We start from the raw sequence: 26,623 nt of genomic DNA, 5'->3' as shown, positions 1-26,623 counted from the left end.
GTTGCGGCGAGCGGGGGCCACTCTTCATCACGGTGCGCGGGCCTCTCACTATCGCGGCCTCTCTTGTTGCGGAGCACAGGCTCCAGACGCGCAGGCTCAGTAATTGTGGCTCACGGGCCCAGTTGCTCCGCGGCATGTGGGATCTTCCCAGACCAGGGCTCGAACCTGTGTCCCCTGCATTGGCAGGCAGATTCTCAACCACTGCGCCACAAGGGATTCCTGGCTATTCTTGCCTGTTCTTCCAAATGAACTTCATACTGCCTATGTTTTCTTCTAGGAGTTTTATGATTTCAGGTCTTACATTAAAGTCTTTAATCCATTTAGGCTGATTTTTGTGTATGGTGTGAGACAGTGGTCTAGTTTCTTTTCTTTCTTTCTTTTTTTTTTTTTTGCATATGGCTGTCCAGTTTTCCTGACACCATTTGTTAAAGAGACTATCCTTTCTCCAGTGTATATTCTTTGCTCCTTTGTCAAACAGCAGTTGTCCACATATGTGTGGGTTTATTTCTCTGCTCTCAATTCTGTTCCATTGATCTATGTCTCTGTTTTTCTGCCAGTACCATGCTGTTTTGATGACCCCAGGTCATCTTTCCTGAAATATTCTTTCCCTGGTCAAGAATATGTGTTCTCAATGTTTCCCAACATTAAAAACTCAGCTAATTTCTGAACTTGGAAAGATAAAGATTGTGTCTTCTCTCCAAACCTAGTGAGCCAGCCCCCACTGTAGAAGGCAGGACAGTACAGGGGCCAAGAGTCTGGACCCTGGAAGCAGGCTACCTGGTTTTGACTCCAGCTCGGCCACTTATGAGGCAGATGACCTTGGGCAAGTTACTTATCTCTTCTGCCTTGGTTTCCTCATCTGTAAAGTGGGGATAATGATAGGACCTATATTGTAGGGTTGTTGTGAGGATCAAAAGGCTTAATGTACACTAAGTACTTGGAACAGTGCCTGGCCCTCTGTATTCTTCTTCATTCTTTAGTTTTATTTAATTTTGAATAGATAATACAGTCACATGGCTCAAATTGGTATCAAAAAGTTATATAGTGAAAAGTGTCCCTCCATCCCTGTTTCAGTTACCCATTCTTCTAACCAGAAGCAACCAGTGAGAACTGTTTCCTATATAGCCTTCCATAGATATTTTATACTTACACACTCCCCTATATTGCGTTTTTCCCCCTTTAACAGAAATGGTAGCATACCACCAGGCACTGTTCTGCATCTTGCTTTTTAAACAGGTGTTTGTTCCTATAAGATTCTGTCAGTGTTTTCACGAGGACAGCACTAGGAGAGGTCTGACGTCGTCCTGATGTCGAAGTTGACTCTCACTGTTCAGGAACAGGTGTGGCCCCTGCGTCCTTCCCCTCATTAGTACCTTACACCCTCCTGGCACTCACATGCACACACGCGCTCACACACTCACGTCCATTCATCTCTTCTTTCTACCTTCCTGCTAAGCACCAGAGCCCCAGGTGAAGGAGAGCAGAGGGAGAGAGGAAACCCACGGGGCTAGGACTCACGTTTGTACTGCACGGGGCCCTGACCTCCCCTGCTGGAAACGAGGCCCCAGTCGGCTTGAGCCGCTCCCTCTGGGCTCTTTGGCTAATGGGAGGGGAGGCGGCAGCAGCAGGGCCCTCGTAGAAGCTTTGCCAAGTCCCTGAAGTCCCGGGGCCGTCACTCCCACACCTTCCCATCCTCCTCTCAGGACAAAGGACACAGCGGGAGGCCCTGCCTCAGCCCAGGGACCCCAGGGGCGGGACCCGCAGCCCCACCCGCACGTACTCGGAGGTGTTGAGGGACAGTGCGGTCCAGTGTGCCTCCATGGGGGCCGTCACCACCGCGTCAAACAGCAGCTCCTGCAACAGTTCCTCGTCGCCTGGGGCAAAATACGGAGACCACCCTCTTACTCCCCCCCCTGGTCGGGAGCTCAGCTCACCCCCACCCAGGGGCCCTGAACTTCAGGCACGAGACGTGCTTCGAGCTGGAGGAGGTCGGCTCAGGGGGCCAGGAGGCCGCGTCCTCAGCCTCCACCGTGCGGGCAGAACCAAGGGACTGCCAGGCCTTTCCAGCTCCTGAGCTCCATGAAATCAGGAGGCCCACCCGCCAGCCGCCGTCCCCTCCCCCCTCCCCTCCCCCTCCCCCTCCCCTCCCCTCCCCCCCCCTCCCCCCCCTCCCCTCCCCCCTCCCCCTCCCCTCCCCTCCCCCCCCTCCCCTCCCCCCCCCTCCCCTCCCCCCCCCTCGCCATTGGGCTCCGTCGTGGCCACGCCTCCCCGAGCGCCTAAACCTGCCTGGGGCCTGCGCACACCCTGGTCCGGATGATCCCGCCCCCTGCTTGCGAGGACGGCCCTTTCTTTTCCCTCCGCCTCTCTAACACGATTCTTTACGTTCACGGCGGTGAAACCCACACAGCACACACCCGACCGAAAGCGTGCAGTCTGGGCATTTACACTTGCACAGAGACAGGCAGCCCTCACCTCCACAGCGCAACGTTGTCCTGACCCCCGAGGAGATCCACTCGGTGGCTCCTTTCTGTCCTCAGCTGCAGTGACGCCTCCCGACCAGGGGCCCCCGACCACGGTTAGAGCAGCCCCCTCTCCCCCTGTGGCACCTACTCACGGCCTTACAGCCCTGCATCGACACACGTGCCGCTTCCCGGTTCCCGGTCTTCTCCCCTAGAGCGCAGGCCCCGTGGGCACGAGGGCCTGGCCTGTGGGTCATTGGTAGCTTCACTGCCCCTCTGCCCCCCCAGGCCCGGCGCAGACTTGCGGGTGGAATGAATGAATGAATGAATGAGGCCTTGTCAGGCTGGCACGGGAAGCGGGGTCTTCTCCCGGGTGGGACACTGATGGGACAGGATGACCCGTGCCTCCTTCCAAAGAGGAAGAAGAGGGACCACGTGGAGGGTGGCCCTGTGACTCCCCAGCTGCATTAGTGCAGGGACTTGGGGTCACCTGGGAACCCAGCTTAGGAAACACTCAACAGACACAGCGTCCAAGAGACAGGACTTGAGGGAGCAGAGCGTCAGCTACTGACTGGGGACGGGGACGGACCTGATGGGCAGGCCAGCATCCTTCACTGTGGGAGCCTTAACAGTGCCTGGGTGACAGACGCTTAAAGAGACCCTGCTCCCTGCTGTGGGGACACACCTGTGCCCCTGCAGGTCCCAGCGCTCTCAGTCACCGGCGTGGCCCCGGTGAGGCTGGCTCTGTCCTCTCCTTCGGGGACTCCCTGTTCTCCCTAAGCCATCGTGAGGTCTGCAAATGGGGCCCCTCTTCCCACCGCCCCGCCCGCCGCCCAGCCCACTGTCCCCACAGAGTCCCGAGCTTCGGGGCCGGAGAGGCACTCACACTCCAGGGCTGGGTCCCGCCTGGTCAGGAAGCGGACCACGGCCTCCAGCTGGCTGAGCTTGCGGTGCTCGGGGTCGATGTCCGTGACGCAGTAGATCCTGGAACCCACAGAGCCCGTTACCCAGAGCCCACACCCTGCTCGGTTCCCCCGCCCCGAGCCCCCGTCCTCACCAGTCGCTGGCCAGGCTCAGGTCCGGGTGAAGCAGGTCGTGCAGGCCTGAAAGCAAAGTCCACGCTCACCCACTGCCCAGAGTTTGCGTACCGAGTGCTCTAGAAGCAGCGTCGGGGAAGGGCCAGGCCGTGTCCTGCCTTGTTCTCGGGCAGAGCGGAATCTCAACCCACAGGACAGCGGGGTCAGCACAGATCCCGCCGTTGTCACTGTCATGTTGCTTCCGAAACGCCTTCCTTCCCACTGCCTCCTGTACCCGCCCGATGGGATCGCCCTCAAGGAGGCTTCGGCTTCCCTGGCTTCACTGTACCCAACCGAGCCCCGGGGCCCTGCGTGTCTGTGGCGGCGTGCTCAGCACGTGTTTGTCGACCGACTGAATGGACGAATGCCCTCCTGTGCGCCCACTGGCGCTCAAAGATAAGCTGGTGCTCAGTTAAGGTCTGTTAATTGAAGGAAAGGATGATGGACACGCCGAGGGCCTCTGTGGAGTCACTGAACATGGTGCTGGACAGACAGACACAGGCGGACGGCCTTCCCCACCGGAAGCCCCTGGACGCCTGGTGGGTCTCACCACGGAGAGGGTAAGGGACGTACCCTCTGTCCTGCAGTGGTGACAGCTGGGCACGTCGGGGAAGGGGAAGAGAGGAAGAGGAAGGAAGGAGGCGGCCCAGGGGGTTTGGTTGTTGGGGGGACAGTGGGAGACAGGGAAGGACAGTGTCCTGGCGTCATGGACACGAGCCGTGAGAGGAGCCTGGGGGACGCTCCTCCTGGGACAGCTCCCGGCAAAGTGACCCACGGATGCGTCTGGGTGGGCTGGGGTCAGAGGGTGGGGCAGCACAGCCCAGGGCAGACCCTGAAGCTTTGGGCGAGGAGAGACGAAAAGGGGCCGGAGGTCACGGAAGGTCTTTAGCGCGGCACTGTCCAGTTTGGATTTATAGAAAGATCCCTCTGGGGAAGGTCAGAGCAAGGAAGACCTGCGGGTGTGGTTTCCAGGGGAGTGTGAGTGAGCAGGATGGAGGGGAAAGACGGGAGGATGCGATGATTCAAGGGTCGGAAATGGAAGGACAGACAGAATGTGAGGTTCAAGGGCTGTGACCGCTTCGTCCAAGGACCTCCTGACATGTCCCAGGGCCCACGTGGGTTTTGTTCTCGCAGGGCACCCGGGCAGCTGCAAGTCAGGGCGGGTCGGGGTGGAGGGCCTCTCTCCCATCCTCCTGCAGCGCCCCTCCCCCCATCCCTTCACATCCCACAGGCTCCCTGTTATGGGTGGAATTGTGTCCCCCAAAGATGTGTGAAGTGTCAACCCCAGTCCCTGTGGACGTGACCTTATCTGGAAATAGGATCGTGGCAGATGTAACCAAGTTAAGATGAGGTCACTGGTGTCCTGATAAGAAGGGAAAATTGAGACGCACGAAGGGAGGATCTGTGTGATGACCGAGGCAGAGATGGGAGAGCGGCAGCCGCAAGCCCAGGGCCTGTGGGAGCCGGGAGGGGCAGGAGGGACCCTGCCCCGGAGGCGCTGGGCGGAGCAGGGCTCCCAGAACAGAGAAGCCGGCCGGTTTTGGGGGGCAGCCCCAGCGAACGGCTACGGATTTGCCCACTCACCCTCCCAGGCCTCTTCTTTCCCTCTGGATGGTCTGACAGGTAACCCCCGCCCCGTGGCCCGCCCCGTCCAGCAAGGCCGCCCGGAATCTGACCACCTGTCTGGCAGGTCTTAGACGCCGTGGGCTGTGGCGACTGTCCAGCAGACCGCGGGCCCTGGAACCTGGGACGCCAGGCCCCTCTGGCCACGTAGCCCTGCCCGCAGAGCCGCTGCCGGGACGGCCCAGCCCCGTGTTCCCGGAGAAGCCAGTTTTCCTCCGAACTGTCCGCCAGTCCTGGGCGCCAGCCGACCCACCTTCTTCCACAGACGTGTTCCCCAGGAGGACGTATTCGCCGTGGCCGCGGGTCAGCACCACTCCCAAGCTGTCGGCAGAGTGAAGGACGCCGGCTCACCACCAGCTGGTGCCTGGCCCCGCCCAGCCTCGTCCTCTGACCTTCCGAGCCTCCCACGCCCACGACAGAGCGCACAGCCAGCCCCCTCCCGCCCTGGCCCTCGGCGTCCCCTCCAAAACCCCAGCAGCACTTCTGTTTTGTCCTCAGCCTCTTTCCTGGGAAGGACCCTGGACACGACAGGACAAGGGCCCCCTCCACTCTCATTTTGGCAGATTCACCCTGGACCTATCGGGGCCCCCAGGGACGGGGAGGGGTCTGTGTGTCCCACACGTCCTGCAGTCGGGAGGCCCTTCCTGCCTGGAGAATCCCACCATGCCTTTGTCGGGAAGAGCATCACTTCTGAACCTTGCCTGGATACCTGAACCACTTGGGTCGGGGGGCTTTACAGGGTACGAGCGCCCGGCCCACCCCAGGAATTCCCAGTAAGGTAAGAAGGAGGGCCTGGACGCTGGCAATGTTACAAGGACCCACAGGTGCTCCAGGCGCAGTCAGGGCTGGGAACTGCCCTTCACTGAGAAATGGGTAATTCAGAGAGAAGCCCCATTTGTTCCCTAAACTGTATGATACTAGAGTGAATATTTATGTGGTGGGAGGGAACCTGAGAGATCTTCAAATCCCATCTTTCATCTTACAATTGCTTATGATTGCATTGCTTTAAATCTCTAGGTAGATCATGTCATTTAATCCACCCAGCACTGCCAAAAGACAGCTATTATTACCCCTATTTTACAGATGAGGAGCCTAAAGCACAGAGGTTAAGAAACTTGACTAAGGTCACACAGCCTGTGAGTGGTGGAACTGGGATTCCAACCCAGGCAGTTTAGCTCCAGGCCCTGCACACCAGGCTATACTGCATACCGGGCTGCACTGGCAAAGCAGGTGTAGACCTCAGAATGCAGACCTGAGTCTTTTTCTGTTACCACAAAATTGCCAACTACCTATAAGTAAATCCACCCCCAGACCTGAAAGTCCCACCTGAGCTGTTGGCTTTCATGTTGCACCCATCCCTCCCCTGCAAACAGGACCCGGCCCCTCACCTGAAAGGCGTGTCACTGATGTCCGTGAAGAAGTAGTCGTTGGTCAGGAAAAGAACTCGCTTCTGAAAGAGGCACCAGGAAAGGTGCTTGCTGGGGAGGGAGCGCCAACCACCCCTCCCCTCCCTCCCCTCCCCCCTCCCTCTCTTCCTTCCCCTCCCTCCCGACCACCCCTCCCCCCCTTCCCTCCCCTCCCTCCCGACCACCCCCTCCTTCCCGACCATCCCCTCCCTCCCAGCCATCCCCTCCCTCCCTTCCCTCCCCTCCCTCCCTCCCACCCCCTTCTTCCCTTCCCACCCCCTTCTTCCCTTCCCACCTGACGCCTGGTGCTCCTCCACCACTTCTTACATCTCCCCAACCCCGCCCCCTCACATCTCCTCTCAGTGACGCCACAGGCAGAGCCCCTCCCACCAGCACGCTGCAGCCCCTGGGGGTGTGTCTGACTGCAGGGCCACGGTCCAGACCTGCGTTGTCCCATACGGGGCCACAAGCCACCACATGTGCGACTCAGGAATAGAAGTTTCAACTTTTAGTAAATGGCAGTTAACTAGAGAGCCTGGGTGGCTGGTAGTCCCTGCGCTGGGCAGCGCCTGTGGTTCAGGTGGGACCAGAGAAGGCTGCCGGCTGGAGCGCACACCTGTACGAGCCACCTGCACGCCCCCCCTACAGCTGCCCCGGCTCTGGAGTCCAGACCCCTCAGGCCACGGGGCCCTTGACAGCTGCTCTTTCCTTTCAAAGCTGCCATTTTTAGGTTTAGTTGAATTTGCACAAGTCAGGGCGTGGGGAGGGGGGCACAGTGGCTAAGGACGGGCAAGGGCATCAGACAGACCTGGTCTAAGCCAAGCCGGCCACTCACAGGCTGTGTGCGCCTGGGTAAGCGGCTTCACCCAGGCATCGCAGTTCTTGCTTGTAAGTCAGGAGTAACGGGAGCACCCCCTGCACAGGCCACCGGGAGGTGGTGAGGGTGTTTCTAGTGGGCCGGTACGGGAAGAGCAGGGCTCACGCCAGGCTCCGAAGCCCTGCGGCTGTGCCGTCCGCAGACACAGCGGATGCTTCCGGAAAAGCTACACACTGTACTGGGCTCGGGAGCTGTTCTTATTCCCTTCACCTCTTTCTGGCTTTTTTACTTCCATGTTGGAAACTGGAGTGAGATGTTGCAGGGGACATGGCGGGAGAAGGTGACAAAAAAGTTTTGCTTCTATAGGAAACCAGCTGTGGACCAAACCCAAAAGATCAGTTCCCAGCACGGGCCTCCTCCTCCATGACGCCCCCCTGCCCCCGCTGCTTCAGGCAGACCTTCTGGCAGTTGGGGGAGGCCCTGGGAGCTATGGGGCAGCTGGGGCCCAGCGAGGGCGGAGATGGGCTCCAAGTGGGGCTGGCTTGAGCCTGGAACTGGAGAGCATTTAAAAATTGTTTCCATCCTCTCTCTCTTTTTTTTTTAATGGAAGAAAAAGGTGAAATGCACACATCTAAGTGTGTCATTCCATTAGTCTGATAAATGTACACAGCCATGTAATTACCTCCGTGGTGGAGATACAGAATGTTTGCCTCTCCTGCAATCTCTTTGCTTCCTTCGGTTTCAATCCCCGCACCTTCCATGGGCGCGCTCTGTTCTGAGCTCCATCCCAGCAAGTTAGGTGTCCCTGTTTTTGCGTCACATATCCTTTTGGGTCGGTTTCTTCTGCTCAGCGTAATGTCCTTAAGACCCATCCGTGCTGCTGAGCGTGTCAGCAGTGTGTTCCTTCCCTCTGCCAAGTAGTAAGTACTCCAGTGTGGACACACCACGGTTTGCTTCTATGTTCCCCCCTGGGTGGTCATCTGTGGTGTTTCTAGTTTGGGGCTATTATGAATAAAGCTGCTGTGAACGTTCTTCTTGTGGACATGTGTTTTCATTTCTCTTGGTAAATACCAGGAATGGAATTGCTGGGTCATATGGTGAATTATGTTTGCCTTTATAAAACACTGCCAATTTCCCAAAGTTATTTTATTGTACTTTCACTAGCAATGTACGAGTTCCAGTTTCTGCGCATCTTTGCCAGAATTTGGTGTTCCCAGTCTTTTAAATTTTAGCCATGATCGAGGGTATGAAAGTAGTTTTAATTTGCATCTTCCTGACGACTAAAGTTGCTGAGCATCTTTCTGTGGGCTTGTGGGTCATGTCTGTTTCTTCATTCGTGAAATGTCTGCTCAAGTATTTTGCCCATTTTTGTTGGGTTGTTAGTCTTTTTGTTGATGATTTGGAGAAGTTCTTTATAGTCTGGACACAGTCTGTGCCTTGCTTTTTCATTTTCTTAATTGTGCCTTTCAATGAAGTTCAATTTATCAAATGTTATTTAATGTTTAGTGCTTTTGGTGTTCTAAGAAATCTTTGCATAACCTCAGGTGGTGAAGACTTTTCAGTTACATTTTCTTGTAGGAGGCTTACAGTTTTAGCATTTACATTGAGAGCTACGGTACATCTCAAATATTTTTGTGTACAGTGTGAGTGTGTCTCAACGTTTATTTTTTTCATACATTTATTCAGTTGTTCCAGCACCATTTGTTGAAAAGATTTTCCTTTCTCCATTGATTTGCCAAAGTGTCTTTACTGAAAATCTACTGATGACATGTGAGTTTATTTCTGGAGTTTATTCCATCAATCCATCTGTCTATTCGTATGTCAATACCATTCTGCTTGGTTACTGCAGCTTTGTAGTAAATTTTGAAATCAGGTAGTGTGAGTCATCCAAATTTGTTCTTTTTTTCAAGACAGTTTTGACCTTAGGTCCTTTGCATATTCATGTAAATTTTAGAATCACCATCTTCTATGTCTAGAAGAAGTCTGTTCAACTTTTTATTGGGATTGTGTTGGATCTATAGATCAATTTGGGGAGAATGGACATCTTAGAAGCATTGATCTTACAACCCATACACATGGTTATATCTTTCTATTTATTTAATTTTTTTCTTTGACATGTTTTCTGCAGTGTTATGTCATTTTCAATGTAGAGGTTGTATATGTCTTTGTTAAATTGATTCCTAAGTATTTTATATTGTTTGATGCTATTGGAATTGGAACTTAAAAATAATTTCATTTTCCAAATGTTTGCTCCTATATATAAAAATACAGTTGATTTTTATAATATTGACTTTGTATTCTGTGAACTTGCTCAATTACCTGTTAGTTCCAGCAGTTGTTTTGCAGGTTCTTGGGATTTTCTATGTAAACAATCATCTTACTGTGAACGAAGAGAGTTTTACTTCTTCCTTTCTGATTTTTGTGCCTTTTATTTTGTTTCTTTGCCTTATTGCAAAGATAGGTCCTGGAAAGTCCAGTGCAGTGTTAACAGAAGTGGTGAAACCAGATACCCTTACCTTGTTCACAGCCTTAGGGAGAAAGTGTTCAATCTTTCATCATTAAAAGTGAGCTTTTTCACAGATGGCTTTTATCAGATTGAGGAAGTTTCCTTCTGTTCCCAGTTAAATTTTGTCAGATGCTCTTTCAGTATCAATTGGGATGACCATGTGGTGTTTTCCTTTAATCTGTTCCTGTAAGGGGTAACTCCTCTGTGTGCGGTTGTTGCCATGTATCTTACAAGTTACAAACCCTATAATACAATGTCAACATTTTTGCTTTAAATAGTCAGTTGTCTTTTTGAGAAGTTAAAAAATGAATGAAGTTTTAACTTCACCCACGTATTTACCATTTCCAATGCTGTTCATTTCCTTGTGTTGATCTGAGTTTCCATCTGTGTCATTTTTCTTCTGCCTGAAGAATTCCTTAAGCATTTCTCCTAGTGATGAACTCTGATCTCTTTTATCTGAAATTGTCTTTATTTCACCTCTTTTTGGAAGGATATTTCCTCTATATATGGAAATTTGGGTTGACAGTTTTTTCTTTTGGTATTTAAAAACATTATGTTATTGTTTTTGATGAGAAGGCAGCCATCATTCTTACTATTGTTTTCCCCTAGCTTTTAAAAAAGATTTTCCCAGGACTTCCCTGGTGGCACAGTGGTTAGGAATCCACCTGTCAATGCAGGGGACACGGGTTCGAGCCCTGGCCCGGGAAGACCCCACATGTCGCGTAGCAACTAAGCCCGTGTGCCACAACTACTGAGCCTGTGCTCTAGAGCCCGCGTGTCACAACTACTGAAGCCCTCGCACCTAGAGCCTGTGCTCCGTAACGAGAGAAGCCACCACACTGAGAAGCCCTTGCACTGCAACGAAGAGCAGCTCCCGCTCGCCACAACTAGAGAAAATCCCGCGCGCAGCAACGAAGACACAACGCAGCCAAAAATAAATACATAAATAGATAAATTTATTTTAAAAAAAAAAGATTTTCCCTTATCTTTGATTCACAGCAGGTAGACTATGTTGTGTTTAGGTGCGGATTTTTTTTTTTTTAAATTCTGCTTGGTTTTGCTGAGAGTCTTGCATCTATTGGTTGATGTTTTTCACTAAACCCAGGACATTTGGGGCATTAGTTTTTCAAATACTTTTTTCTGTTCCATCCCTTCTCCTTCCTTCTGGGACTCTAAGGACATATGTTAGACCACTTGATATTACCCCACAGGTAACTGAGGAATAATTTTTAAAAAACTTTTCTTTCTGTTCTTTACATTGGATAATTTCTATCTGTCTTCACATTCACCGTCCTTTTCCCCTCCAATCTGCTGTTAATTCCACCCTGTAGAAACTTCCTTTCAGATGTTGTACTCTTCAGTTTTAGAATTTCCACTTGGTTCTTGTGCTGGTTTTACACTGTGTCAAATCAGCTAAGCTGGAATTACATTTTTTGCAGACTCACTTCCCTGTATGGTTCCAAATTAGGGTTGGCCAGATGAGGAGTCTGCATGAGACTCGTAAGGGAGAGCAAAGCCGCGGCCGTGTTACGCGCTGGAGGTGGGTACGGCACGTCGGGCCCTGCGGCAGCTCACTCTACTCTGCTGGCTTCCCTTCTTGGGATGGGCAGCTGCCACTGGGCCTCCTCCTTCAGCCTCTCTGAGATCTGAGCCAGTGAGCGTGCAGGCCCAGGTGAAGGGCACGAGCTCCTTCTGCAGGTCCCACGTCCTTGTGGCTGGAGACAGAGACAGATGCTGGTTTTAGTTTGTCCTCATGGGTTCCTGTTCTTCCTCATGGGTTCCAGTTTGTTCTTGCTTTCCCCCACATCTCATCCAGTTTTCTTTCCCAATCGCTGGCGCTGCCAACCTACGATGACTTCAAGCTCATGACTAGAGGCAGAGACACCTGCCTTCTGTAGACATTTTTACCAGCTCCCCCCATTTCATTAGGTCTACCCCCTACAATAAAACCCTATATTCATATCACTTGTAGTGGTTCTGCTTCTTTGATTAAATCCTAAACATTTGTCTGCTGAGATTCTCCATCTGCTCACTCATGATGACCATCTTTTCCTGTAATTCCTTGTGCATATTTATCGTATCTGCTTGAAAGTCCTTCCGATTTCAATACCTGGGTCATCTATGGATCACACATAAGACTGCTTTTTCTCTGAACTCTTTGCTAAGAAAGGAAACATCATCTTGTTTCTTCATGTGTCTGGTACCTTTTGTCTACTGGCTATTGTGGAGAATAGGTTGTAGATACTGTCTTCCTCCAGGGAGTGTTGATTTCTATTTTACTCAGCAGATAAATGATGGCTGACCACCTTGAGCTTGCAGAGACTTGATGACATTTTCGTTAGGGTGGGTCTGTTTCAACTTTGTCTTTAGGTCTCGGGTGAGTCCCTTGGCCTTGGGACATAGTCTTTACTCCCAAGGTGTAGTTCTTCTGTGCTTTCAAAGAAAATTCTGAGGTGTTTACTGAGCCTCTTCACCCTGGTGTGACTCCAGATTTTCCCCACGACCACAGGAAGCAGTGAAGTCCCTGCTCTGACTTTCAGCTCTCCAGCTGTTGCCTAGAGTCTCCCTGGAGATGTGTAGCTTCAAGGTCAGCCAGGAGTTTGGGAGGAACTTGCATACATATGTTAGGGCCAGCCCACCTATGAATCCCTCATTTCTGGGGTACCTCCCCTCATTTTCTGACACTCTGGGAGCCCAAATTCTGTTCTCTGACACTTCAAGATGATAACAACAGATTTCTGCTTGAATTCTAGCTGTTCCATTCCACATGGACTGGGGTATGCCCTTTGGGGAAAGAGCCATATAAGCGTACATCTCACCCAGTGTACTTCTCTCTTTTTTTTTTTTTAAATAACACTATTAACCAATTTTTTTTTTAAATTTCTACTTATTTATATTTATTTTTGGCTGTGTTGGGTCTTCGTTTCTGTGCGAGGGCTTTCTCTAGTTGCGGCAGGCGGGGGCCACTCTTCATCACGGTGCGCGGGCCTCTCACTATCATGGCCTCTCTTGTTGCGGAGCACAGGCTCCAGACGCGCAGGCTCAGTAATTGTGGCTCACGGGCCTAGTTGCTCCGTGGCATGTGGGATCTTCCCAGACCAGGGCTCGAACCCGTGTCCACTGCATTGGCAGGCAGATTCTCAACCACTGCGCCACCAAGGAAGCCCCAGTGTACTTCTCTTGATTCAAGGGTTGAAGCCTCTTTATCTCTGTTTCTGCCTGCTTTGGGTCACTTTCAAGTGTCTGTGAATGTTTGTGTTTTTCTTAATATTTTGTCCAGATTTATAATTATCCATGGGAAGGTTAGTCTAATGCAAGCTACTCACTTATGGCTAGAATCAGAGCTTGGAGATATCTTTTAAGGATGAAGCAAAAGGAAGCGAGAAGAGGGGGTGGTTCCTGAATCCTGTTAACAGGAAGAGAGCTGGAGAGGTTTGGGAGTAAAGAGGTGTCTGACGATCTCCTCCTTTAATAGACTGCCTCCCTTTGCTGGAAAAAAGAGAGAAAGAGAGAGAGAGAGAGAGAGTGTGTGTGTGTGTGTGTGTGTGTGTGTGTGTGTGTGTGTGTGTGAGTGTGAGGCGGGGGGCCCCGGAGCACTTTAACCCCATCTCCCTGAAGCCAGCGCACAGGGGTTAGAAAGCAGTGGAGGAACGTGGGGTGAAGCTGCCCTCAGCGCCTTGCCAGCTGCTGGCAGGTGTGTGGACACACGCGCCTGAGTGAGCAGGGTCCTTGGAACAACCCAAAGGCTGGTAAAGCCACTACGTCTGCCTGCCTCTCTCCCTCCCCCACTGCTAATTATTTGCTCCAAACTGTCAAAACAACATGAGAATGAGCAAAAGGGTCCCTAGGATACTTTGCTTTTCTCGTTTGTTCTTTTAAACGTGTCCCAGGGTATCTGATGAGGACGCTGCTGATGGCTTAGAAATCATGGCACCTGCCGCTGGCCCACATTTCGCGGCAAACAGCCTACTGTCAAAGCAGCAGACAGGAGGCCTGCAGGCCAGGTGAGCTCCTCACAAGTTGGAGACCCTAGACACCGGGCCAGGTTGTGTTTCTAACAGTTTTGGAATTAGTTGCACACATTCAACAGCATGGATTCCTAGCCGCATCCTTCCGAGGGGCCCACACTCTGCAGCCCGCCGTGGCTCCCAGGCCCCCAGCACTGAGGCTTGTCTGCTTCTCTCATTTGCATTCCTGAACTCGGCTTATCTGGCCCCGCAGGTTTTTGAGTCTGTGAGTCCTGCTCTGATCATGCTGGGGTGCTACCACTGTCCTCAGCGGCACCACCATAGTTGCCTGTCTGGAGCTTAGGGGAGATGGAGGAAGGTCTGAATTAATCCCTGGGAAATAAGGACGCATGCAAAATCCCCTGGAGAAAATGACCAAGCAGGTTCTGGCCTGCCAGGAGAATGGCTTGAATGATAACGGATATTCCCACAATGCTCTAAGAAAGCCTCCCTGGGCCTAGACCTGAAGGGTGTTTCTGCTGAGGACCCCGTAAGGTAGACATAGGCTGAGCTGAGGGAGGGGCACCATCACCAGGGCAGTGAGAGGCTGGATTCCACCACGGCGTCCTTCGTACCAGCAAAGTGTCCCGCCTACACGGGCAGGCACAGTAGCTTCCGGGCATGAGAGTAAAGAGAGGAACGACTGATTAAAGAGGGCTGAGTCATGATGTAATGGGTGGAGGGAGAGGAGAAGACAGTGAATCTAAAGATGGGACAGAAAGGCATCTCTAAAGAGACTCGGGAAATCTTTAAGTCTGGAGACTGAGTGAAGAAGTCAGGGCCTGTCCTACAGGAAGGCCTTGCACAGCCGTGGTCGGGAGTGTGTGGTCAGAATCAGACCCAAAGACGCAGGCTTGGAGATTGATCGTCTACGTCAGGGGTCCCCAGCCCCTGCGCCGCGGACCAGTACCGGTCCATGGCCTGTTAGAAACCGGGTTGCACAGCAGGAGGTGAGTGGCAGGCGGGCGAGTGAGCGAAGCTTCATCCGCAGTACCCCTCGCTCCCCACAGCTCACGTTACCGCCTGAACCATCCTCCTCCCACCCCGATCCGTGGAAAAATTGTCTTCCACGAAACCGGTCCCTGGTGTAAAAAAGCTGGGGACCGCTGGTCTACGTCACCCTGGGCAAGCTTTTGCTTTCTGAACTTCCTCATCGGTAAAATGGGGATAGGACAGGACGTACATCACAGGGTTGTGGGAGGTGAGTGAAGGCTTCTGAAGTGCTTAGTCCAGCTTCTAATAAATGTGAGCTGGCATCATCATCATGATTCGTTGTAGTAGAGGTAAGGCGTGAACACGATGTGCTGGGAAACTGTCCACCACGGTCATGACCACGGTCAGCAGCACCCTATTTCTTCATGTCAGAGCACCTCGTGCCAGGAAGCCTTTGTCAAATTGCAAATTTCACCTGGACGGTCTATTAACAGCAATGAACACATTTTGAAGGGATAGACAGTAGTTTCAGGAGACGTTCAGACTGCCTGGATCCGGTTAGGACCATCCCTCGGTGGCTTTGAGAAGCGTGAAGGCCACATGAGGACACGGCACTGGGAGCAAAGAATGGAGGACAAACCGCAGCCTTTCCTGCGCTGGTCTGAGTGAGACCTCGCCCTGTGCGTGGAACTCACATTGTAGCCTGGAAGCAGGTCCCACCTGATGTGCTCTGGCAGCGCCGGGTGGGTGCGAGCTCCCTGGTGCCCGTGAGCAGGAGTCCGGTTGGGATAAGGGTGGAGGCGCGTGGAAGAAACCTCTGCCGTTTCGGATCAAGAGAAGGACCTGCTGGGCCTGGTGGGACATCAGGGGTGTTGCCCAGCCTGCCCGAGGGAGGCCCCTCTCAGCCTGGAGCTCATAAACAGCAGGCAGATGCCACAGAAATGAGACGCGTCCCAGGGAAAACCAGCGCATGCATCTAAGAGGAATGCAGAGTTGCTTTCCTTCCCAGCGCTTTCCTGTTAGGCTTCCACGGAGGTCCGTGTTTGTGGAGGAACTTGGGTCTAGCTGTTGCCGACCGATGCCCGCGTTCTCTCCGCAGAGGCCGATGGGCAGCGGGAGGGGGATGCGGAGGTGGCCGCGAGGGAGGAGGTGACATTTGCAAATATGTCAAGGGACAAAGCAGCGTCAGTGCAAACGCAATGGGACCTTTTCAACGAGAAGACGAAGTGGTCTTTTGTAAGCGATGGGCGGGTCTGTGGGGACAGGAATGGTGTAGCTGTGGGGACCCGTCCTGATTATCTGTGGTTGCCATGGGTGGAAATCGCTCTACGGAGTAGCAATTCTTTTCAACCTCTTCCCATATAACATGTTTTACAAGAGCTGCTAACAATTGGCAAAATTAACTGTCACTTTCCCCCTTTCCACCATAAACGACAAAAGGGCCAGATGGCAGGCGGCGTAGGGCAGAAGGAAGACTTGCAAAGGGCTGGGCTGGCCGCTGCCTTGCTCTGCGGCCTCGGGAACCAGGCCCTGGGGAGCGGTAGCTCCCCGGCCGGTGCTCCGTGGGGCCGATGCCCGCTGGGCCGGGCCCCCCACGAGGGCCCTCCAGGCTCCAGCAAGCTCTCAAGGCTTTAGCTCGAATTCAGCCAGGTCCTTGGTCACCACCGCCAACCCCAGTTAACCATGACGCCGCTTCCTGGGAGCAGACCCCAGTCTTTCCCTCGAGCGCCTTACCCCTCTGTCCAGCGGAACCTTCACGTCCATGGAGAGAGACCCTGTCTCCCTGTTGATCATGGCTGTTCTCAGCTTCAGGGGGAAAGAGAACAGAATTAGTAATAGAACAGATGATAGAATCTCGGCTCACACTGGATCACGAAGGCAACGAGCGCTGGCTTGGAGGTGGCCCCTGGGGACAAGCGTTTTCCGCTTTCTCCTGCAAGCAGGGTACAGGTGGGAACACAGACCTGCTGCCAGGTTCCCTTTAGCTGGAATTCTGGAATTCACTCAGAGGATGCTCCCAGTGGGCTGATGGGCGAGGGAACACAGTGGCCGAGCCCTGAGACACAAGCTTTCCCACACCCAGGCCAGCCTACAACGCCCTCACACCCAGACTCTGTGGCTCACAGACGTGTGCTCCTTCAGCCCCAGAGGAAGAGACTGTTCTCTCTGTGGACGGTGGGAGGGCTGCCCATTAGAGGCACTGCTTCTGCTTCGGGCTGAGGGAGCGGGCTGAGCTCAGCGCCTGTGGCCCCGGGACCCGCCGTCCAGCCAACCAACCCCCTCCCGGCCGCCCACTCACGGTGCCGGCCCGGTCCTCCCACTCTGCTTCCGAGAGGTCCACGCTGTTGTAGTTGGGCTTGGGCTTCAGTTTCTTCCCCTCTCTGTACTGAGTGGGCCAGTCAGGGGGAGAGACAGGAGGTTAACACAAGCCCCAGCCCTTCCAGAAAGCCTGTCTGGTGCAGTCATAACCCAGAGAACCTCAGCGATTCCTCGTGGTCGTCCGGGCCACGTTCCCCGCAAGGCAGAGTGGCCCTTGCCCACATCTGAGTCAGATGGTCTCCCGGCCTCGGGGAGAGCATCTCACACACCAAGGAGCTCCCGTTGTGAGTACGCTTGTCCTAGTTTTGGACTCTCGTTGTTAGAAAGCTCTTCCTCATGCAGAGCTGAAATCTGCCTCCTTGTGACTTTACCCGTGGGTCCTAGGCCTCTCCCTGGAGCTACACAGAGAGCTTCCGCCCGACAACCCTGAGGGTTTTCGGGAATGCTCGTCACGGCTAAGACGTCACCTCCCCAAGCTAAACATTCCCAGTTTGCAGATGCCTCAGCTTCCTCTGATTCGCTTCTGTTTTGTCAATGTCACTCTCGAAGCAGAGTGCCTGGGACAATGGCTATTTCGGATGGGGTCTGACCAGTGTGGGGTGCGCTGTGACCCGTGCAGACCAGAATATCGTACGGCTCTGACCGCTGCCTCTGATTCTGTTAATCCAGGACAGCTACCTCGCCCGACAGGCCAAACCGAGTTTTCAGCCCGTTAGATTCCCTTGACCTTCCTTGTGATGCACTGTTAAATCACAGCTTTTCCATCTTATGCTTGAGCATCGAGTATTTTGCACAACTTTCCATGCATTCCTAATATATTTCATGTTCTTAGTTCCAGCCCATTGTTTTAGAAGAATACTCTCTGAATACTAATTTTCTCCCTTCATGTATTAGCCATACCTTCCAGACCTCGTGGCATCTCCTTCTGTGTTTTCATCTTGTTGATAGAATTTTTTGTGTGCAGTTTATTTATTTATTTATTTATTTATTTATTAAAAAATTTTTGGCTATGTTGGGTCTTTGTTGCTGTGCGCGGGCTTTCTCTAGTTGCGGTGAGCGGGAACTACTCTTTGTTGTGGTGCACAGGCTTCTCATTGCGGTGGTTTCTCTTGTTGCGGAGCACGGGCTCTAGGCACGCGGGCTTCAGTAGTTGTGGCATGTGGGCTCAGTAGTTGTGGCGTGTGGGCTCAGTAGTTGTGGCTCGCGGGCTCTAGAGCACAGGCTCAGTAGTTGTGGTGCACGGGCTTAGTTCCTCTGTGGCATGTGGAATCTTCCCGGGCCAGGGATCGAACCCGTGTCCCCTGCACTGGCAGGCGGATTCTTAACCACTGCGCCACCAGGGAAGTCCTTGTTGATAGAATTTTTGAGAAAGACACAGCCAAGGACAGACAGATTCCGCAGAGCCCAATAAAGCCCTCCATCCAGCTTGACAGGACCATTCATCAACATTCTTTGAGTGTTATTATCATCTTCTGGCCCTGACTTCTCTCTCTCTGACACCAAGAGAGATATCGTCAAGTCATCTGCTGTTAGGTATGCAGCATTCCCCAGGTTTAATTTGGTGATAGATCAAAAAAGGAAAGAGGATAGTTTATCATCAGGGTCATTAGGAATTAAGCAGAGGGTCTCTATCTAGCAGGACGAGGCCCCTCACAGATGCTTGAATGGCTGAAGTCCCCCATCACTGTGTATTTTGCTTCAGCAGGTTTCCTCTTTTCTCAAGAAAGTGTCTCCAGTTTCTTGCCTGTGGTCGAATGATGTTCCCATTCTTGGCCTGTTGAAAGTCTATTCTCATGACAAACAGCCCTGCCCTGCCCTCCTGTTCACGGGCTGTGCTGCTTTTGAGTAAGAAGTGACCCTCCTGGTTCATTGCCATCTCCTAATCCTTGAGGATACCTGAAAGGTCATCCTGGGCTCCTCATAGGAAAACCATAATTCCGCTTCCATTACTCATATTTTGGGCACTGACATGGAAAGATTTCAGGCCAAAAGTATGGCTCTGGCCCCTCTTGTAATTTATTACTGGGCGTATCCTCTATTATTTTTCTTTTTTAAACTCAACTATCGTTCTCCTCAACCCCTGTCATGAACCGATCGCTCTCTCCGCAGGAATCCCATTGCGTTGGCTTTGCTGTATGGGATAATGTTCTGCGTGGTGTAGCCCTCTAATCGTTTCATTTGTGTAAGTCTGTTTCCTTAACTGGACCATAAATGTCTGTTGATAGCGTTCTCGGAGCATGATTAGGTCAGGTGTGCGATGGGCCCACAGTACGCGTTGGTTGCTTGAGACCTTATATTCATTCATCCACAGTACATAGATGCTGACAGACAGGTTTCGGACCGGTGGCCCTTAATTCTAAAAGTCACCTCCAGGGTCAACATTTTTGTTCTTTCCCTAATGAGTCATTTTCTTGGCCCTGGGGCTGCCCCGCCCCGGACCCGCTGGTATAGGTCAGTGACCCATTATGGGTTCAGGTGCTTGCTCAGCAGAGTCCGAACTGGGAAGAAGGAGTGGTCTCCAGTGTTCCTTGATCTGTCTCAACTCCGAACCCCTGGCGTTCCCTTAAATAGCTCAATCAGTGCCTTTGGTCACTCAGCGTCTGTCTGACCCGAACGGACGGCAGTGTGGCTTAGGCTGGTCTCTCCATGGCACCTGGGCAGGTGAGCGCTCGGAAAGGTGCCCTCAGTGCTGCTGTCCTCAGTGCCAACCTTGACTCCAGAGGAGACTGGTGGAGGGGAAGGGTCGCGACGCCGCTGGGACCCCAACTCCCCTCCCCGCTTCCCAACAGCCACACTCGGAGGTGTGGCCACTACTGCCATGGATGGAGGCCTCGGGGAGCCCCCCGGCCGGGGAGGCAGAACCTTAGATAAAAGGCTGCTGCTTTCTCTCCTGGCCTCGGCTGCTCACCTGAACGCAGGTGAAAATGCCATGAGGCCCCGCCTTGGGATGGAGGGAGCTGGAAGGGGGCAGGAGCCCTCGGGAACACATCCTCAGGGAGACCACCTCAGGGCAGCCTCAGCTCTCTCCCCACCTCTTGGCAGACGCCTCCTGCCATTTGTAGTGTTAACTCGGCACTCACACCCTTCGGGCGGCCCCTGGCGATCTGCGGACACATGGTCAGACTCCAAGACGGAGCGTGGGGCGACGGAGGGGGTGACAACGGGGAAGGGGACGGGTCCTGCAGGGACACTGCACACTCATGACAGGCTCCTTGGAGACTGGCTGCTACCAGTTCGTGTATTTCTGCCTTGTCTCTCCTGCTAGATCACAAACAATGTGAAAACAGGGACCATGACAATTTTTTTCTTGTAGTCCGTCGGGTTCTTAAATGGAGCTGAATGCGTGTTCATTGTTTTAACTGTCTTTATGAACTACCCCCAAATCGCGTACAGTTAAGACCCCCAAGGCAAATAGGATCGGTACCTACCAGGGGTCGAAGGTCAGGATGCGAGAGGATGTAGCCATTGTTAGTGTTCAAAAAGGCATAGCCGTGCACCCCGAGCTAGGAAGACAGGGATGGATGGGGTCAGAGGGTATTTGTGCAGGAGGACGGGGGCCGGGCAGGGGGCGGGGCCACGGGCGGGAAGACGGCCTCTCAGCCCCGTTTCTCGGCCGCGAGTGTGAACGAGCTGGGCAGCTTCCAGCCGCTCACTCTGAATTCTGCTCCAGATGCTACAGTAGGCAGTGACCATAACAACGTGCGTCACCACCTGCGTCCTTCCCGCCACTGCTCTGGGGCTTTGATTACACAACCTCTCTCCTCCCCAGATGGGGCTGCGTGGCCGGCAGGAGGACCAGGACGGGACAGAGGTGCCGAAGGCCACAGAGCACGTGGCAGCTGCTGTGACCAAGCGTCCCAGGGGCCCAAGTTTCAGTTCCCCTGCTCTGTGGGGGGCAGGATGGGGGGATGTCTGGGGGTGGGGTGTCTGGCGAAGGGGGATGTGGGAGGCAGGATGGGGGGATGTCTGGGGGTGGGGTGTCTGGCGAAGGGGGATGTGGGGGGCAGGATGGGGGGGGATGTCCGGGGGGTGGGGTGTCTGGGAGGGGGCATAGGCCGTCCGGGGCTGTGACATCGGGGCGGGGGTGAGGGGGGCCGCAGGGAGCCTCCGGAGCCCGGCGGGGTGGCTCCCGGGGGGCCTGTGACCCTACCTGGGGGCCTGATCCAGGCTCACCTTGTACTGGGGCGCCAGCTTCATCAGCTCTCTCAGGGCCACGTCAGAGCCCACCACACCCAGGAGGATGCCGTGGGATCGCTGGAAGGAAATGCCAGCTTCAGGGGGGACCAGGCTTCCCATGCACGAGGCCAAACTGAACCCACGGCCTTTCCAGAGCCGGAAGAGGAAGCCACTTGGACCTAAGGTGGTCTTTGCTCTGCAGTTAGATTTTAGGCAGAGCTCCCTGGAATAAAATTCTAGAACCCACTAGAAGAGGCCCCAGGAGTAATCTCAGCCGCTGGGAAGATTAATGTCCAGTATTAATATTTAAGTTGTAATATTCAAATGAAATACAAAGTTGAATGAAATACGAACTTTCATAGGAGAGGCTGAAGTACTGGGACCCAAGGGCCCCTCATCTAGGGGGGCCCTGAAACACCCAGGGCCCGCGAGGAGATATTCCCTGGCCAGGTGGAGGATGCACGGCTGTCACATTCCCCCACCAGAGCCTCTACGAACAAGCCAGGGCCTGCCCACACTGGCAGGTTCAGTGCGCTCTGGCTGGAAGCCTGGCAGGTGACCCCTCTGGCCCTGATCCCCAAGCCAGGGTCCCAAGTCCAGAGCAGCGGGTCAGCGCCAGGCTGGATGAACAGAATCACGGGGCAGCTTCGGGAAGGGCGGACCCTGCCCCATCCCCTCCCGACCCAGAGATTCCGACGTGGCTACTTGGGCACAGGGCCTGGAACCTGAACTTAAACCCTCCCAAGGCGGCTCTGATGCCACGTCAAGAACCGCAGGTCTAAGGACGCCAGGCAGCGGCCGGAGCTCGAAGCCGGGCAGCCGCTCACGAGCAGCCACTTACTGTCTCGTTCTTCTTGCTGAAGACAGGCATGGCCACGGTGGTCAGCAGCGCCAGGCTCTGCGCCTGCGGGTAGAGAGCTGTCAGGGGCGACGAGCGAAGGGCAGTGCCCACAGACTGGGGACCCAAGTCACCACTTCAACCACAACTCAGGGGCGCCTTCCAAGGGGAGGAAGAAATCCCCCAAGGAGGCTTCCTTTCTCTGCATGAAGACAGCTGGGGGAAAGGCTGGAGGGGGGAAGGCCGGACAGGGGCCCGGGCTGACGTCACTTAGCAAATGAAGCCCTAAGCCGGAGCGGGTCCCAGAGCCCCCGAGTATGCGGCCCAGCCCCTGAGCACGCTCACCCAGGCCTCTGGTCTCGGCCATGCCAAGGATGAGGGTGCACCCATGGGACCAGCCCATCTGTGCATGAGCCCAGAAACAAAGGCTCAGACAGCAAGAGGACAGGCTGAGGAGTCAACAGGGGACAAGTTCTGGTCACTGAGATGCCAGATTAAGCATCAGGTAAGACTCCCTGGACATTTCTCTTAAAGGCAGGGTGTGCCCCCCTCCCTTCCTCCACCTGAAGCCTAGAATTCGGCCGCAGTCGTCCTGAGCCCCACTAGCCGCTTGGACTACGTGGACCCCAGGGATGGCAGGGGGCAGGGGGCAGCGGGAAGGGGCTAGGGGGCTCGTCATCCATTTCTAGGCTTCTTTTACGTGAGGGGGAAACACACTTCTCTCCTATCGAAGCCACTATCTCCAGATCTCTCTTAATCCCAGCCTGCTACGACGCTGCTGGAGCAGGGGTCTGCGTCTGTGTTGGGTTTGAGGAGTGTCAGGAAGGTCCCCTTCCCCGACATCTCAGCTGACTGTCTACCTTCCATGTCTGGTCCTGCGTGGGGGAGAACTACAGGAGGTCTTGTTGGAAACTCGGGCCCCGAGGGAGGCCGCCGGTTAAGCTGTAGTGTCCTGAACCACTGGTTGGTCCCCTTTCTTCCCAGAGCAGGTGAGGATGATGGGAAAAGGGAGGGATGAGTCTGGAGCAGACGGCTCTGTCCACGGGGGCGGCCCTGGGGGGGGCGTCTGCTCCCGGGGCTCCCGGGCCAAGATGTCGCTCCCCCAGTGTCTCCCCAGGAAGTGCTCTGCCCACCCCACTCCCAACCCAGGAGTCACCGCTCACTCCCTGGGGGCCCCACCTTGCTGTCCATGTAGGCTTCCGTCCAGGTGATGTCATGGTCGTGGTTGATGACCATGGGCCGGCTGAGCACGTGCAGGTATTCCATCACGTTCTCCTGGGCGTCCGCCAGCGTGGAGATCTGCGTGTAGTAGCCTGTGGAGGGGCGGGGGCGTACGGCTGTCCATGCAGGGCCTGCACACCCCCAGCCGCCGCCGGCTCTCGGCCGGGCCCCTGGCTCGGAGCTGCCCTGGGCCGCTAGGCACCACTTTTCCCAAGGCTGCCCTCTCCCGGGGCAGCCGGAGGCCAGTGGTGCTGCGGGGACACGAAGGCCTGGCCCTGCCTGGACTTGGGAGAACCTTGAGGTCCCCCCCAGCCCAAGCACCAGTGCTGTACCAGGAGCAGCAGGGCCTCAACTCAGGGCGCGAGGCCACTCCTCACTCCCCGCAGGGGTGTCCTCAGGGGTGCCTGCAGGCAGCTCTGTCGTGGGTCTGTTTTCTGAGAGCCCCACCTCCTCATTTCCCTGACTGCTGTCATCCCTCGGTACCAGGGAGGGGGGCTGCAGCCGAGGCGGTATTTAAAAGAGCAAATGCCTTACAAGGCTGTGACGATTTATCATGTGACCGCTCGTCACCTCCCACAGGACACTGTCGCCAGCTCTGGGGAATGGGACAGCTTTCATTCCCAGGGTGCCTCTTGTCTCGGACCCTTTGACCATGCTCTTCCCTCGGCCCAGAACACCCTTCCCTGCTCTCTGCATCTGACTCACTCCTACCACTTCTTTCTGTCTCACCTTAGAACCCCGTCCTTCAGGAGGCCCGCCTGGACCCCCCAAACGCGGGAGGGCTCTCCCCCGCCCCGCACCCTGGGCGGCCTGTGCCCCTCTGCCCCTCAGCGCGGTGCAGATGGTCCCGTCACGGATGCTCATGGGTGCGCCACCGCAACTGGACCAGGCCTTCCTGACCACGTCGACCCCCTAGGGCCGGGAGAATCAGCAGCCCCCAGCAGGCACTCGGACGTCCTGCTGGGATCGAGGAGCCTGAGTCGGCACCTCGAGGCCCGGGTCTTGGGTTCTGGCCAGAGACAGATGAGGGCTGCCACACACAAAACATTAATCTAAAGAAAATGACGGCCTCTGCCTTTTGTCTGGAGCAGAAACAGAGCACACGGGCTTCATCTGCAGCCGCAGGAACGGAGGCTGGACATCAGAGACGACTGACATTGAAAGGTCGGGCCCATGTCTACATGGTTTTCTGTGTGGCCGTTTGGATAAGGCTTATTTGAAGAGACAGCCGAACTGGAGTCACCACCTCCAGGCGCGCTGCGGGAGGTGTCATGGGGGTGAGAGCCCCGCAGGGAGCAGTCGGCATGGGTCTTGCTTTGTCTCAGCAGGAAGGGGGCGGATGCTGTTAGCTTTGCTCTGGGCCCCTTTGTGGGAGGCCCGGCTCAGCACCTGCGGGGTCCGGGGATGCCCTTACACCTGCACTCAGCTGAGGCCGCCGGACACCCTGCCTCACGTGGCGTCACCCACCTTTATTGTTGCACGCGATCCACTTCAAGCGGTCGGCAAAACTTACTTCCTTCCCGATCAGGTAAGTGAAGACCCGGACCTGGTGGACGAGACACGGCGGACTCAGCAGGTCCCGGCCGCGAGGGGCCTGACCGTGTCTGCGTCTGAATCTGGGGCCGGGTCTCTGGATTCTGCACTTTCACCCCTTTGCGTCAGGAAGGGCCCGGGGCCCAGGCTCGTGGGGATGCCCGCCCGGCGTGGAGGCTTGCCCGGCGGGGCTCACAGCCGGCAGTCTTCCGTCTCTACCGTGCCCTCGCTCGGGGCCTCTGGGGTCACCCTGATGTGGGAACATCATCACGGGGGCTCACGGGGTGGGGCGCGTGGACACGGCAGAAGGAGGCGCTCCCCCGGCCCCCAGCCCCCCGCCCAGGGAGGAACCTTGCGGTCCGGCCAGTTGTATTTCTCCAGCACTGGCTCGTACTCCTCCACGGCCCCATCGGTGATCAGCATGATGGCCTGGTTGCACAGGCTTCCTTGCCCGGCCTCTTGGAACTGCGGGGAAGACGTGGCCGTGACTCCCCGTCTCCCCTCACCGCCCCGGCGCCCCTGCTCCGCCAGCTGCCGTACCTGCTGCAGGATCTGGAAGGCCTCACTGAGGGCTCGGCCCACGGCCCCCACGCCTTTGACCATCAGCTTGTCCACCAGCTGTTTGAAGTGCTGTCCCGGGTAAGAGGACAGGGCGGGTCAGCCGGTCAGTGGACCAGGGAACCTTCCCCTTTGGTCGTACTTTCAGAGGCTGCGCAGAGCTATTTGCCCAGCAGAACAAGATTGCAGGACCCATCCCCTACTTTCACGGCTGGACCCCTGCAGCGGATGTTTCTCACATGCCCCCAGGATAAGCCGAGAGGGTGTGAGTGGCCGGCTGCAAGGCCACCCTCACCACTGGATGGAGGTGCTGGCCCAGCGCCAGGTACACTCACCTCTCGGTTGTCCCGATCCGCCTGGACCAGGATCCCTTTAAAACAAGGCTCGATGTAGTGGATGTAGTCGTTGTACTGCAGAGGGCAGAACACACAAGATCAGTTTGGAAAGTCAGGGCCCCGTGACGGAGCTCGCAACTCACGGCGGGCCAGGGGTGGGGTCACCCGGGCCCCTGTGTAATATGATCTTGGGGGACCCCAGGTTTGTGGCAATTTTCTCTGAGTAGAGGGGAGGGAACAGTAGGGCCTTAACTCTAAACATTCTCCCTCAAATCCTGGCCCTTGGCATCTTCCCAGGAGGCCAGCTGGGTGCCATCCATCCCTGGGTCTCACGGAGACCAGGAGTTACCTAACTCTCCTCTCCCGTTGCCTTCTGTTTGTCCCCCCACTTCATCACCTTTTGGGGGCAGGTGGAGCGACCCTCAGGAGAGTCGCTGTGAAAGCAGGACCAGGGGCTGCTGGCCCCTCCTCCCGACCTGCCTGGATTTGGGGAGGAAGGAAGTAGGACCCTGGGATCACCCATCCTGCAGATGGAGGAGGCTCTTCCCTTGGTGGCGCCCGGCAAGGGCACACGGGCGGGGCTGAGTTAGGGATCTACTCAGATACCCCCGCATCTGGACTGGACCCCAGCCTCGTCTGAGAACCTGAGTAAATCTACCAACTCCGAGAAATGGGCATACGCGTTTCCCACGTAATTTCAGAAACTGTGGACCCCTGGAAGCCTGTCTTGGGTGGGGAGCCCCAGCTTCAGGGGACAGGGTCCTTCACAGCACGAAGCATCAGGGGACCGTAAGTACAGGCCATCGTGGTGCAGGC

The 26,623-nt window shown here is 55.1% G+C and overlaps 1 protein-coding gene across 1 annotated transcript in view; it reads right to left on the bottom strand.

Annotated features, from left to right (window-relative positions):
• Nucleotides 1-26,623, bottom strand: part of CACNA2D4 (calcium voltage-gated channel auxiliary subunit alpha2delta 4) — an 84,398-nt gene that overhangs the window by 42,944 nt on the left and 14,831 nt on the right. The window contains exons 9-23 of the mRNA XM_059934929.1: nucleotides 25,808-25,882; nucleotides 25,455-25,544; nucleotides 25,266-25,379; nucleotides 24,849-24,927; nucleotides 23,324-23,473; nucleotides 22,164-22,240; nucleotides 21,320-21,400; nucleotides 20,575-20,649; nucleotides 17,127-17,213; nucleotides 16,562-16,633; nucleotides 6,547-6,608; nucleotides 5,412-5,479; nucleotides 3,517-3,562; nucleotides 3,346-3,443; nucleotides 1,781-1,874 (exon numbers count right to left, since the gene is read on the bottom strand). Of these exons, the coding sequence (XP_059790912.1) occupies nucleotides 1,781-1,874; nucleotides 3,346-3,443; nucleotides 3,517-3,562; nucleotides 5,412-5,479; nucleotides 6,547-6,608; nucleotides 16,562-16,633; nucleotides 17,127-17,213; nucleotides 20,575-20,649; nucleotides 21,320-21,400; nucleotides 22,164-22,240; nucleotides 23,324-23,473; nucleotides 24,849-24,927; nucleotides 25,266-25,379; nucleotides 25,455-25,544; nucleotides 25,808-25,882 (1,268 nt within the window). The remainder of the gene's footprint in view (nucleotides 1-1,780; nucleotides 1,875-3,345; nucleotides 3,444-3,516; nucleotides 3,563-5,411; nucleotides 5,480-6,546; nucleotides 6,609-16,561; nucleotides 16,634-17,126; nucleotides 17,214-20,574; nucleotides 20,650-21,319; nucleotides 21,401-22,163; nucleotides 22,241-23,323; nucleotides 23,474-24,848; nucleotides 24,928-25,265; nucleotides 25,380-25,454; nucleotides 25,545-25,807; nucleotides 25,883-26,623) is intronic.

The sequence above is a fragment of the Balaenoptera ricei genome, chromosome 10 (assembly GCF_028023285.1).
Source record: "Balaenoptera ricei isolate mBalRic1 chromosome 10, mBalRic1.hap2, whole genome shotgun sequence".
Taxonomy (NCBI): Eukaryota; Metazoa; Chordata; class Mammalia; order Artiodactyla; family Balaenopteridae; genus Balaenoptera; species Balaenoptera ricei.
This window is presented reverse-complemented; position numbering and strand designations above follow the sequence as displayed.